At 41.7% G+C, this 12,950-nt stretch overlaps 1 protein-coding gene across 1 annotated transcript in view; it reads right to left on the bottom strand.

Annotated features, from left to right (window-relative positions):
* Nucleotides 1–12,950, bottom strand: part of LOC124619214 (long-chain fatty acid transport protein 1-like) — a 163,760-nt gene that overhangs the window by 27,713 nt on the left and 123,097 nt on the right. The window contains exons 7-8 of the mRNA XM_047145434.1: nt 6,980–7,123; nt 6,766–6,903 (exon numbers count right to left, since the gene is read on the bottom strand). Of these exons, the coding sequence (XP_047001390.1) occupies nt 6,766–6,903; nt 6,980–7,123 (282 nt within the window). The remainder of the gene's footprint in view (nt 1–6,765; nt 6,904–6,979; nt 7,124–12,950) is intronic.

The raw sequence follows: 12,950 nt of genomic DNA, 5'->3' as shown, positions 1-12,950 counted from the left end.
ATCATCATCAGTATCTTAACATTGACATTGACATTTCTACCATTTGGAAAAGTGTGTCATATCAGGTTAGGAATGTCATTGTTTATCTTTTGGGGGAACTCCGTAGATGCAAACAAAACATTTAGACTAGAGAAAAAGATCGTTAGAATAATAAGCCATGCTAAGTACAGACACTCCTGTAGACCAATATTTAAAAATCTCAGTATAATGCCTCTTCCTTGCTTATATATGTATGAAATATTAAATTTCACAAAAGGAAGTACTTTAAAAGATGGAAATATCTTCAAGTATAACTGATTACCACCCTCATGATACTAGGCAGAAACATTACCTGCATATCAATACAGTAAGTACAAACATTTGTAAGAGAGGAGTGCATCATACTGGCATAATGCTGTACTATCACATGCCATCCTATTTGAAACATATGCAAAATTTACAAAAGTTTAAAGTGAAACTGAAAGAGTATTTGCTTGACCACTGCTTCTATTCTGTTTCCGAGTTTTTAGAGTATCAGGAAAGTGTAGTGTAATTGCTCAAATATTCTTAATAAGTCTGTCATTTTATTTTATTATATTAAATTTGTCATCAATATTCAACATGTATTGAATTATTTTTTAATATTTATCCTTTCAAAATAACAATGTGTATGATGATGTATATACTGCACCAACCTGACTTTTCCTACACGTTTGTGCAAAATATGTACCTAAACATGATTTACAGGACCAATAAAGAAATACAAATACAAATACAAATATGGGTTCATTACGAAAACCCATTGATCAACCCTGTATTGTGGCAGTTTCCCCCACATGAAAGCTTGTACATTCCTAACTACATCTACATCTAAACGATTACTCTGCAATTCACATTTAAGTGCTTGGCAGAGGGCTCATCGAACCACAATCATACTATCTCTCTACCATTCCACTCCCGAACAGCGCGCGGGAAAAACGTACACCTGAACCTTTCTGTTCAAGCTCTGATTTCTCTTATTTTATTTTGATGATCATTTCTACCTATTTAGGTTGGGCTCAACAAAATATTTTTGCGTTCAGAAGAGAAAGTTGGTGACTGAAATTTCGTAAATAGATCTCGCTGCGACGAAAAACATCTTTGCTTTAATGACTTCTATCCCAACTTGCGTATCATATCTGCCACACTCTCTCCCCTATTATGTGATAATACAAAACGAGCTGCCCTTTTTTGCACCCTTTCAATGTTCTCCGTCAATCCCACCTGGTAAGGATCCCACACCGCGCAGCAATATTCTAACAGAGGACGAACGAGTGTAGTGTAAGCTGTCTCTTTAGTGGACTTGTTGCATCTTCTAAGTGTCCTGCCAATGAAACGCAACCTTTGGCTCGCCTTCCCCACAATATTATCTATGTGGTCTTTCCAACTGAAGTAGTTCACAATTTTAACACCCAGGTACTTAGTTGAATTGACAGCCTTGAGAATTGTACTGTTTATCGAGTAATCAAATTCCAACGGATTTCTTTTGGAACTCATGTGGATCACCTCACACTTTTCGTTATTTAGCATCAGCTGCCACCTGCCACACCATACAGCAATCTTTTCTAAATCGCTTTGCAACGGATACTGGTCTTTGGATGACCTTACTAGACGGTAAATTACAGCATCATCTGTGAACAACCTAAGAGAACTGCTCAGATTGTCACCCAGGTCATTTATATAGATCAGGAACAGCAGAGGTCCCAGGACACTTCCCTGGGGAACACCTGATATCACTTCAGTTTTACTCGATGATTTGCCATCTGTTACTACGAACTGCGACCTTCCTGACAGGAAATCACGAATCCAGTCACACAACTGAGACGATACCCCATAGGCTCGCTGCTTGATTAGAAGTCACTTGTGAGGAACGGTGTCAAAAGCTTTCCGGAAATCTTGAAATACGGAATCAACTTGAGATCCCCTGTCGATAGCGGCCATTACTTCGTGCGAATAAAGAGCTAGCTGCGTTGCACAAGAACGATGTTTTCTGAAACCATGCTGATTACGTATCAATAGATCATTCCCTTCGAGGTGATTCATAATATTTGAATACAGTATATGCTCCAAAACCCTACTGCAAACCAACGTCATTGATATAGGTCTGTAGTTTGATGGATTACTCCTACTACCCTTCTTAAACACTGGTGCGACCTGCGCAATTTTCCAATCTGTAGGTACAGATCTATCGGTGAGCGAGCGATTGTATATGATTGCTAAGTAGGGAGCTATTGTATGAGCGTAATCTGAAAGGAACCTAATCGGTATATAATCTGGACCTGAAGACTTGCCCGTATCAAGCGATTTGAGTTGTGTCACAACCCCTAAGTTATCTACTTCTAAGAAACTCATGCTAGCGGCTGTTTGTGTTTCAAATTCTCGAATATTCCATTCGTCTTCCCTGGTGAAGGAATTTCGGAAAACTGCGTTCAATCACTCCGCTTTAGCGGCACGGTCGTCGGTAACTGTACCATTGGCACTGCGCAGCGAAGGTATTTAATGCGTCTTGCCGCTTGTGTACTTTACATACGACCAGAATTTCTTCGGATTTTCTACCAAATTTCGAGACAATGTTTAGTTGTGGAACCTATTAAAGGCATCTCACATTGAAGTCTGTGCCAAATTTCGCGCGTCTGTAAATTTTAACCAATCTTCAGGATTTCATGTTTTTCTGAACTTCGCATGCTTTTTCCGTTGCCTCTCCAACAGCTTTCGGACCTGTTTTGTGTGCCATGGGGGATCAGTTCCATCTCTTATCAATTTATGACGTATGAATCTCTCAATTGCTGTTGCTACTGTATCTTTGAATTTGAGCCACAACTCGTCTACATTTGCATAGTCAGTTCGGAAGGAATGGAGATTGTCTCTTAGGAAGGCTTCCAGTGACACTTTATCCGCTTTTTAAATAAAATTATTTTGTGTTTGTTTCTGGTGGATTTGGAAGAAACGGTATTGAGCCTAGCTACAACGACCTTGTGATCACTAATCCCTGTATCAGTCATGATGCTCTCTATTAGCTCTGGATTGTTTGTGGCTAAGAGGTCAAGTGTGTTTTCGCAACCATTTACAATTCACGTGGTTTCATGGACTAACTGCTCGAAATAATTTTCGGAGAAAGCATTTAGGACAATCTCTAAAGATGTTTCCTGCCTACCATTGGTTTTGAACAAGTATTTTTGCCAACATATCAAGGGAAGGTTGAAGTCCCCACCAACTATAACTGTATGAGTGGGGTATTTATTTGTTACGAGACTCAAATTTTCTCTGAACTGTTCAGCAACTATATCATCGGGGTCTGGGGGTCAGTAGAAGGAGCCAATTAACAACTTAGTTCGGCTGTTAAGTATCACCTCCACCCATACCAATTTGCACGGAGTATCTACTTCGACTTCACTACAAGATAAACCACTACTGACAGACACAAACACTCCACCACCAATTCTGCCTAATCTATCTTTCCTGAACACCATCTGAGACTTCATAAAAACTTCTGCAGAACTTATTTCAGGCTTTAGCCAGCTTTCTGTACCTATAATGATTTCAGCTTCTGTGCTTTCCATTAGCGCTTGAAGCTCAGGGACTTTCCCAGCACAACTACAACAATTTACAACTACAATTCCGACTGTTCCTTGATCCAAACACGTCCTGTATTTGCCATGCACCCTTTGAGATTGCAGCCCACGCCATACTTTCCCCCGAGGCCTTCTAACCTAAAAAACCGCCAAGTACACGCCACACAGCCTCCACTACCCATGTAGCCGCCAGCTGAGTGTAGTGAACTCCTGACCTATTCAGTGGAACCCGAAACCCCACCTCCCTATGGCGCAAGTCAAGGAATCTGCAGCCAACACGGTCGCAAAACCATCTGAGCCTCTGATTCAGACCCTCCACCCGGCTCTGCACCAAAGGTCCGCAGTCGGTTCTGTCAACGATGCTGCAGATGGTGAGCTCTGCCTTCATCTCATAAGCAAGACCGGCAGCCTTCACCAAATCAGATGGCCACTGGAATCCAGAGAGAATTTCCTCAGATGCAAAGCGACACACATCATTAGTGCCGACATGTGCCACCACCTGCAGCTGGCTGCGCCCTGTGCTCTTCATGGCATCCAGAAGGACCCTTTCCACATCAAGAATGACTCCACCCGGAATGCACATTGAGTGCACACTGGATTTCTTCCCCTCCTTAGCCGCCATATCTGTAAGGGGCCCCATTACGCACCTAACATTGGAGCTCCCAACTACCAATAAGCCCACCCTCTGCGATTGCCCCGACTTTGAAGGCTGAGAATTATCCTCTGAAACAGGGCAGGCAGCTGCATCTGGCTCAGCCAGAGACAGTACCTGAAGCCTGTTTGTCAGACGCACCGGGGAGGCTTTCTGATCAGCCTCCGGGGACGTCTTTCGCTGCCTGCCACGCCTTGGAACGACCTCCCAATCAACCACAGGTGAGGGATCAGCCCCACTGCGGGCAGCAACCAGGGCAACCACAGCAGCAGACCGATCTGGGGACAGACGGGACGAGGTTGACATCCCCGTGATACTCAAGTCCGGCTCCCCACAGTGGTGCCCATTGGCAACAGCCTCAAGCTGTGCGACCGAAGTCAGCACCGCCTGCCGCCTGCAGCTGTGAGAGAAGGGATGCCAACTCAGCCCTCATCCGAACACAGCAATCACAGTCCCTGCCCATTCTAATCGATGTTGAACAACAGTTACTGAAACATGAGTCCATGCCTAGATAATGCAAGGGAAACACGCAAAGAATGTATGAACTAACCTGTACAAATGCCTTACGACTGCACTACAATCTGCCTGAATTTACGATTACAGTAACTAAAACTCAAAATTACACCTCCTATATGAAACTCACACGCAATGTAAGTAAGAATCTACTAAGTAAACACAGAAAAGAAGCTATATACGTATCTTTCTGCGCTGTCGATGTGCACCAACTGGGAGCTCAGGCCACACTGGTCTCTGAGAGCCTACTGGACAGACAAGTGCCTCCCATCCATTTGTTTCTCTACAACCTCCATGACCTGCCACCCTAAGGTCATGTGCCTGTTTCAAAACTTTGTCCTGGAATGCTGCAGGTGCTACCACACACAGTCCACTATTGGCATTCTGCCCAGTAAGCCATAATGCATCACAAACTGTGGCTGTGACCTGAATGCCTGATAGTCAGCGTCAACTGGCTGTACCCTTTTCCACTCAGCAATGCTGTTGCCCTGTGTTTACAGAACTGCAGTTGTCCTGCTAAAACTATTGTCATTAATATGCTTTTTCCCTGGTTTGTGCACCATCTTAAAATGTGATGATGTCCTCAAAACCTTCTCCACCATTTACTTCACCTGGTCCTCCTCAACAAGCCCAACATGCCACCTTCATTGATGTCGACCTCCACCTCAAGGATGGCTACATCATTACCTCCCCCTACATCAGACCTACTAACCAGCAACAATACCTGGCTTTTGAGAGCTGCTACCCATTCCATGCCACAAAGTCAATTCCATACCATCTAGCCACCCATGATCATTGCATCTGTAGTGATGAGCAATCCCTTCCATACCACCTACCCACCATCGTCATTACATCTGCAGTGATGAGCAGACACTCTCCAGAATATAGCAAGGGTCTCACTGAAGTTTTCACAGAATGAAATTACCCACCTCACACAGATATTACATACTTTGTCTCCCTAGTCCCTAACATCCCCCACATACCCACTGTCCAGTCACAAAGGAGCACCCCCCTCATGACTCAATATCACCCAAGTCTGTAGCAACTGAATGACATCCTCCAATAGGGTTTTGGGTACCTTCCATTGTGCTCTGAAATGAGAAATATCTTCCCTGCCCACTTACAGTGGTATTCTACCACCCACCTAACCTATGCAACCCCTTCTCCCAACTGTTTGTCTCCCCTACCTCATGTCCCTGCAACACTTCTAGATGTAAGACCAGTCTCAAGTCTGCTCTCACTACCACATAGTCCAGTCCTGTCACAGGCATCTGGCCACCTGTGATAGCAGGCATATGACCCACCAAATTAGCTGCAACCACTGTGTCACATTCTACGTGGGCATGACTACTAAGAAGCTGTCTGCATGAGTGGCCACTGCTAACTGTAGTTAAGAGACAGATGGATCACCTAATTGCTGAGCAAGCCACCCAACATGATGTGTCTGCCTTTGCTGACTGCTTCACAGCCTGTGACATCGAGATTCTTCCCAACGGCACCAATTTTTCTGAACTGCGATGGTGAGAACTTTCCCTGTATTGTATCCTTTTATTCCCCTAACTATCTGGTCTCAACTTTTGCTTGACTTTAACCTCCACCTGCCTACCCCTCTCCATTGGTGCCCTGTACCACCAGCTTGCCTGCATAGTCCTTCCCCCTTCTCTACTTTTCTCCTCTCCCTTTTCCCTGCCTACCTCCCCCAGCCCCTCCCCACCTTCTGAAGACACCCAGCTCAATCTCTGAAATATTGTACATGAACCAAAAATTATTAACTCATCTGGGCACCCTGAGAAAAATTTCAAAAATCACAATTAAAATGTTGCATAAGTATCCTTAGGCTTAAATTTTCAGTGAATCTTTAAAGGACATGTCCCAACCTTAAGATATTGTTTCACTCTTTTCATTCCTCCTATTATTTAATGGTGATAGAGTCCATCTATAGTGTGTGTTATCAATATGCTAGTGTTTTTTTAAAAATGAACTAAGCCCTAAACATTATTTTAAACATACCTGAGTTGAATGCTTTATCACCTTTTGAGAAAACATCATCAATTATTTTCTTCTCTGTAGACTTTGGGTCAGAATAACCACTGAAGCTATTGACTACCTGCTTTTGGTCAATTTTACCAATAAGGACACCAGGTTCACCTGTACAGAAAATGCTCTGCAATTCTGTCTGAAATATGATGAGGTAAAATATTTTTGATAACAAGCTGTTTGTTACCTGGTTTACACGGAATACAATAACCATTTTTATCCCTGAGAGGCTCTTCTGTTTCTTCATCTATTCTAATTAGTGATACTGGGTAAAGAAACCAAGCATACCTGGGAATAAAACCAACAGCTCCTTCAGTATTGTCTGTGTTAACTGAAAAGAGAAATACAGAAACCTCATTTAATTAAAGTTTTGGATTATGAAATTGCGTCCACACACACAAGCCTTTTCTTTCACATTCATTGGTAGTCAAGCATATGTATATTATATTTATGACAGAAAAGGTCTATGCACATACCAGGCGAGAAAACAGTATGCTGAAGCAGATATGACAGCCACATAAATTTGATACAACTGAATTTTATAGTCTACAATCACTTCATCACTATAAAGAAAAAACAAAAAAGAAACTAAAAAACTGGTCCTGGAGAATAATTAGAGTTTGATATTCATATATATTTTTTTAAATTTGTTTGTTGTCAGTCCCACTTAATCTCTTCGTAGACATGTCTCTTCCATCGTAAGTAGAGTCGATACGATGCGATAAGATATTCAGCTACATATTTTTCATTGTTAACACTATTTTGTATGGCCAGGTTCAACATCAGTGACTGAAACAACTCCTTGTAAATGATTTGAAGCAATATTTATGGATTAGCATAGTGAATTTGCAGTTTTTAAATGCCCAAGTTCTACCTATAGGTTTGCTTTTTGTTTTTTAGACAGTACTGCACAGCTTCAATATAATGAAAGATGTTCACATTCAGAATACCATTAAGCAACATATTGATGTCCCAAAATTAATTTATTTGACTGCATACTACATTTGCAGTTCATACATTCATTTAATTGCGTATGACATCAAGTGGATATCAACATAAAGAATTGACTTCATGAGTGTGAGGCAAATCTAGAACTAACTAACCTAAGGACAACACACACATCCACGCCCGAGGCAGGATTCGAACCTGCGACTGTAGCAGTCGCGCGGTTTCAGACTGTAGCGCCTAGAATCGCTCGGCCACTCCGGCCGGCTATCCGCAAGTTTAAACCATATCTCACCATTGTTTTGCAGTCAGTTCCAGTTCCGCTACTGATCAAAGATACTGTGTTAGCAATGTATTGAGGAACAGAGCTTTGCTTCCTAATAAAATTGTTAACAAAGACGAGGTAACTTCTTATTAACACCATTATCAAGCACTACAGAGATTACGGTACTAGACTCTCATTCATTATTATGACTGACGTATCACTATTGTTCAGGTTCTTTGTAATGACAAATTTACACATGACTGATCTTTTGTTCTCATCTGTTTAGCGTGCAGCAAACGCTTTAAAACGAAGCTGCAATTAGCCACAAATTTCCAGCCAATTACTAGAAGTAATGATTACTGCAGACCACAGAAGGAATCCTTAAGAAGCATCCCTGACCAGCAATTAACTTTCGCAAATTGTGTGAAAAAGCGACTGTTTATTTCAATTGAAGGACTGTTCTGTAAGTTAGTCTGGTCATGAAACTGCTGAACTTTCCCAGAGAATTCCAGCCTTGGTTCGGCTCTTCACTCACAACAGCCGTCGCCGCAGTAGGCATAGGTTTCACATTGGTAATTTCCTAAGCACCTCTAGCTATCTTTTAGTTAATGGCCATTTGACGGCAGACTAAACGTGCTACGTTAGCAACGTATCAGCTTTGTTACAACGTAGTGATATGAATGTTGACAGTTTCAAACACAGGAGACAAGTATGTGCTAAACAGATGATACAACTTTCTGAGACTTTACATAATGTTTTGATGAGGAACCACCTGGCTGGCTTATTCTTTGACTGCATCGAGTGACAGCTTTCATACGACGTGGAATCTATGGAGTGATAACAGTGTTCTGTGGAATTCCCAGTCCTTTGTTGCTGGTGGGAAATACATAAATACAAAGTCCATTTAACTTTGAAAATACCCCTTAGATAACTGAGGATTTGTGGGTTTAAGAGATGAATTGTCCAACACCGCCTTCCTGCTCGTAAAACTAAAAATGAAAGTCTAGAACAGCGTTGCAGTTGTCATTTACGAGGGCAAATGTTTCATCCAGGATCTACGCACCGCTGAGTTGAGACGATCGACTGCGGTGTCTGCTAAACACTGTCTTTCTATCTTCCCAAGATCACAGATCACACGGACATCGAGCACCTTTTGCCGTCACAGCCCACACTTCAGAAGTCGGTAGAAATTTAATCATAATGAAGCAGAGACCGAGTCAGTAATGATTTTATGACGTTGTTACCTGTGCTTTCTTTCAGTTATCGGGCATAGTGTTGTGGTTCGTGGGATCGACGATAGGCTAGAGGCTAATTCCGAATAGTATCTGTAGAGGATTCCATCGCACGCTTGAGCTTCACACAGTTTTAGCAATTTAAGCTTTTTACTAGTGTTACACTAATATCTATATCTCACATTTTTGCAATTATGTGCAATTTTAACTGGGTCAGAACTCAATACTCATTTGTAAAAGAACACTTGAAAACAGTTTAACAATTCTGCTTCTACTTTGCTATGATCAGTTTCAGATCCTGTGTCATCCACGACTGTCTGGACTTCAAAGACTTTGCCCCTATTGTTTATTACAGGCACATTGGCATACATCTGTCCATTGCAGGTACACAACATGTGTCCACAGTTCGAATTTGCTGGAGAGAGAGAGAGAGAGAGAGAGAGAGAGAGAGAGAGAGAGAGAGAGAGAGAGAGAGAGAGAGAGAGAGAAAGGTAGATTGGGGTTCAATGTTCCGCCGGCGATGCGGTCATGAAGAAATATGTGGAAGGAAATCAGCCGCGTCCTTCTACGGGAACTGTCGCTGCAATCGCCTTACCACGGAAGATCTTTATCTGGAGAGCGGGACAGGGATTGCCTTCCTGGCACCTAACACTATCTTAGTTGTTATTCCATGAAGTTATGCCAACGTTTAGTCTATAACGTCAGCATTACTGCCAATAATCTCAGCATACTTGACTGGATGACTACGGTTCCCATACCGACAGAAAGATTTCAAATAAAACTGGAACAATATTCTTGCAACAGTTTGATGGAAGGATGGTAAACCTCATGGATCTATTCATATCACAAAATAAAATCCTCTGGCCCGTTTTTCTGCCTGTATATCACAGCTAATCTTAGGATCCACTGTGGGTATTTTAATACGGTTTTCACTAACGGATAGATTCAAGAAGCATGTTTCTTGTATATAATTTATTAGTTATTATCACCACACCTGACACATTGAACGGCCGTAGATACTTGAGGCTGTTGTTGTTGTTGTTGTGGTCTTCAGTCCTGAGACTGGTTTGATGCAGCTCTCCATGCTACTCTATCCTATGCAAGCTTCATCTCCCAGTACGCACTTCAACCTACATCCTTCTGAATCTGCTTAGTGTATTTATCCCTTGGTATCCCTCTACGATTTTTACCCTCCACGCTGCCCTCTAATGCTAAATTTGTGATCCCTTGATACCTCAGAACATGCCCTACCAACCGGTCCCTTCTTCTTGTCAAGTTGTGCCACAAACTCCTCTTCTCCCCAATTCTATTCAGTACCTACTCATTAGTTATGTGATCTACCCATCTAATCTTCAGCATTCTTCTGTAGCACCACATTTCGAAAGCCTCTATCCTCTTCTTGTCCAAACTAGTTATCGTCCATGTTTCACTTCCATACATGGCTACACTCCATACAAATACTTTCAGAAACGACTTCCTGACACTTAAATCTATACTCGATGTTAACAAACTTCTCTCCTTCAGAAACGGTTTCCTTGCCATTGCCAGTCTACGTTTTATATCCTCTCTACTTCGACCATCATCAGTTATTTTACTCCCTAAATAGCAAAACTCCTTTACTACTTTAAGTGTCTCATTTCCTAATTTAATCCCCTCAGCATCACCCAATTTAATTTGACTACATTCCATTATCCTCATTTTGCTTTTGTTGATGTTCATCTTATATCCTCCTTTCAAGACACTGTCCATTCCCTTCAACTGCTCTTCCAAGTCCTTTGCTGTCTCTGACAGAATTACAATGTCATCGGCCAACCTCAAAGTTTTTATTTCTTCTCCATGGATTTTAATACCTACTCCAAATTTTTCTTTTGTTTCCTTCACTGCTTGCTCAGTATAGAGATCGAATATCATCGGGGACAGGCTAAAACCCTGTCTCACTCCCTTCCCAACCACTGCTTCCCTTTCATGTCCCTCAACTCTTATAACTGCCATCTGGTTTCTGTACAAATTGTAAATAGCCTTTCGCTCCCTGTATTTAACCCTTGCCACCTTCAGAATTTGAAAGAGAGTATTCCAGTCAACATTGTCAAAAGCTTTCTCTAAGTCTACAAATGCTAGAAACGTAGGTTTGCCTTTCCTTAATCTATTTTCTAAGATAAGTCATATGGTCGGTATTGCCTCACGTGTTCCAACATTTCTGCTGAATCCAAACTGATCTTCGCTGAGGTCGGCTTCTACCAGTTTTTCCATTCGTCTGTAAAGAATATGCGTTAGTATTTTGCAGCCGTGGCTTATTAAACTAATAGTTCGGTAATTTTCACATCTGTCAACACCTGCTTTCTTTGGGATTGGAATTATTATATTATTCTTGAAGTCTGAGGGTATTTCGCCTGTCTCATACATCTTGCTCACTAGATGGTCGAGTTTTGTCAGGACTGGCTCTCCCAAGGCCGTCAGTACTTCCAATGGAATGTTGTCTACTCCTGGGGCCTTGTTTCGACTCAGGTCTTTCAGTGCTTTGTCAAACTCTTCACACAGTGTGATATCTCCCATTTCATCTTCTTCCATTTCCATAATATTGTCCTCAAGTACATCGCCCTTGTATAGACCCTCTATATACTCCTTCCACCTTTCTGCTTTCCCTTCTTTGCTTAGAACTGGGTTTCCATCTGAGCTCTTGATATTCATACAAGTGGCTCTCTTTTCTCCAAAGGTCTCTTTAATTTTCCTGTAGGCAGTATCTATCTTACCGAACTATACAGAGTACTGAAAGAAGTTGGTATATGTGCTAAATTAGTAAGACTAATCAGAATGACAATGACAGAGACAAGAGCAAAAGTAAAGGTCCTTAGCAGAACAAGTGAGAGCTTTGACTTTAATAAAGGTGTGAAGCAAGGGGATAGCCTCTCCACTGTCCTATTCAACATTGCCCTGCATAGTGCAGTAAATAAAATCAACAAAAGAGGCACCATATTTATGAAAACTAGCCAGATATGTGCATACGCTGATGACATTGCTATAGTAGGAAGAAATACCAATACACTCCTAGAAACATACCGGGCAATGGAAACAGAAGCCTTAAAAATTGGCCTCATAGTAAATGTAAACAAAACAAAATATATGGTAATGTCACAATCTGAGGCCAGAAGAACCCCTAAAAACCTAAACATCAATGGGAAATGCTTCAATGGAGTGTCCTCTTTTAACTATTTGGGAGCCCTAATAACAAATGATAACAGTATTGGAAAGGCTATAAGGGAAAGAATACAAGCAGGAAACAGAGCTTACTTTGCAAATATGCAGCTTTTCAAAAGTAGCCTTGTTACAAGAAAAACTAAATTGCTAATATATAATTCCCTAGTCCGCCCAGTTATCACATACGGCTCAGAGGTATGGACATTGACAGAACACGATAAAAATGCTCTAAGAAGCGTTGAGCGGAAAATACTACGCAAAATCTATGGGCCAATAAGGGAGGAAGAAGGCTGGAGAATACGCTACAATGCTGAATTACAGGAGTTAATACAAGGCAGGGACATAGTAAAATTTGTTAAATCACAGCGAATACGATGGCTAGGACACTTGGAGAGAATGGCAGAGGATAGAATGCCAAAGAAAATGATGAAAGGTATGATCCATTCAGTTAGGCGAAAAGGGAGACCTAGAAGAAGATGGATCGATGAGGTAATAATGGATATCAGCAATATGGGAGTCCG

This window comes from Schistocerca americana, chromosome 6 (assembly GCF_021461395.2).
Source record: "Schistocerca americana isolate TAMUIC-IGC-003095 chromosome 6, iqSchAmer2.1, whole genome shotgun sequence".
Taxonomy (NCBI): Eukaryota; Metazoa; Arthropoda; class Insecta; order Orthoptera; family Acrididae; genus Schistocerca; species Schistocerca americana.
The sequence above is the reverse complement of the archived record's forward strand: the minus strand, read 5'-3'. Positions and strand labels throughout refer to the sequence as shown.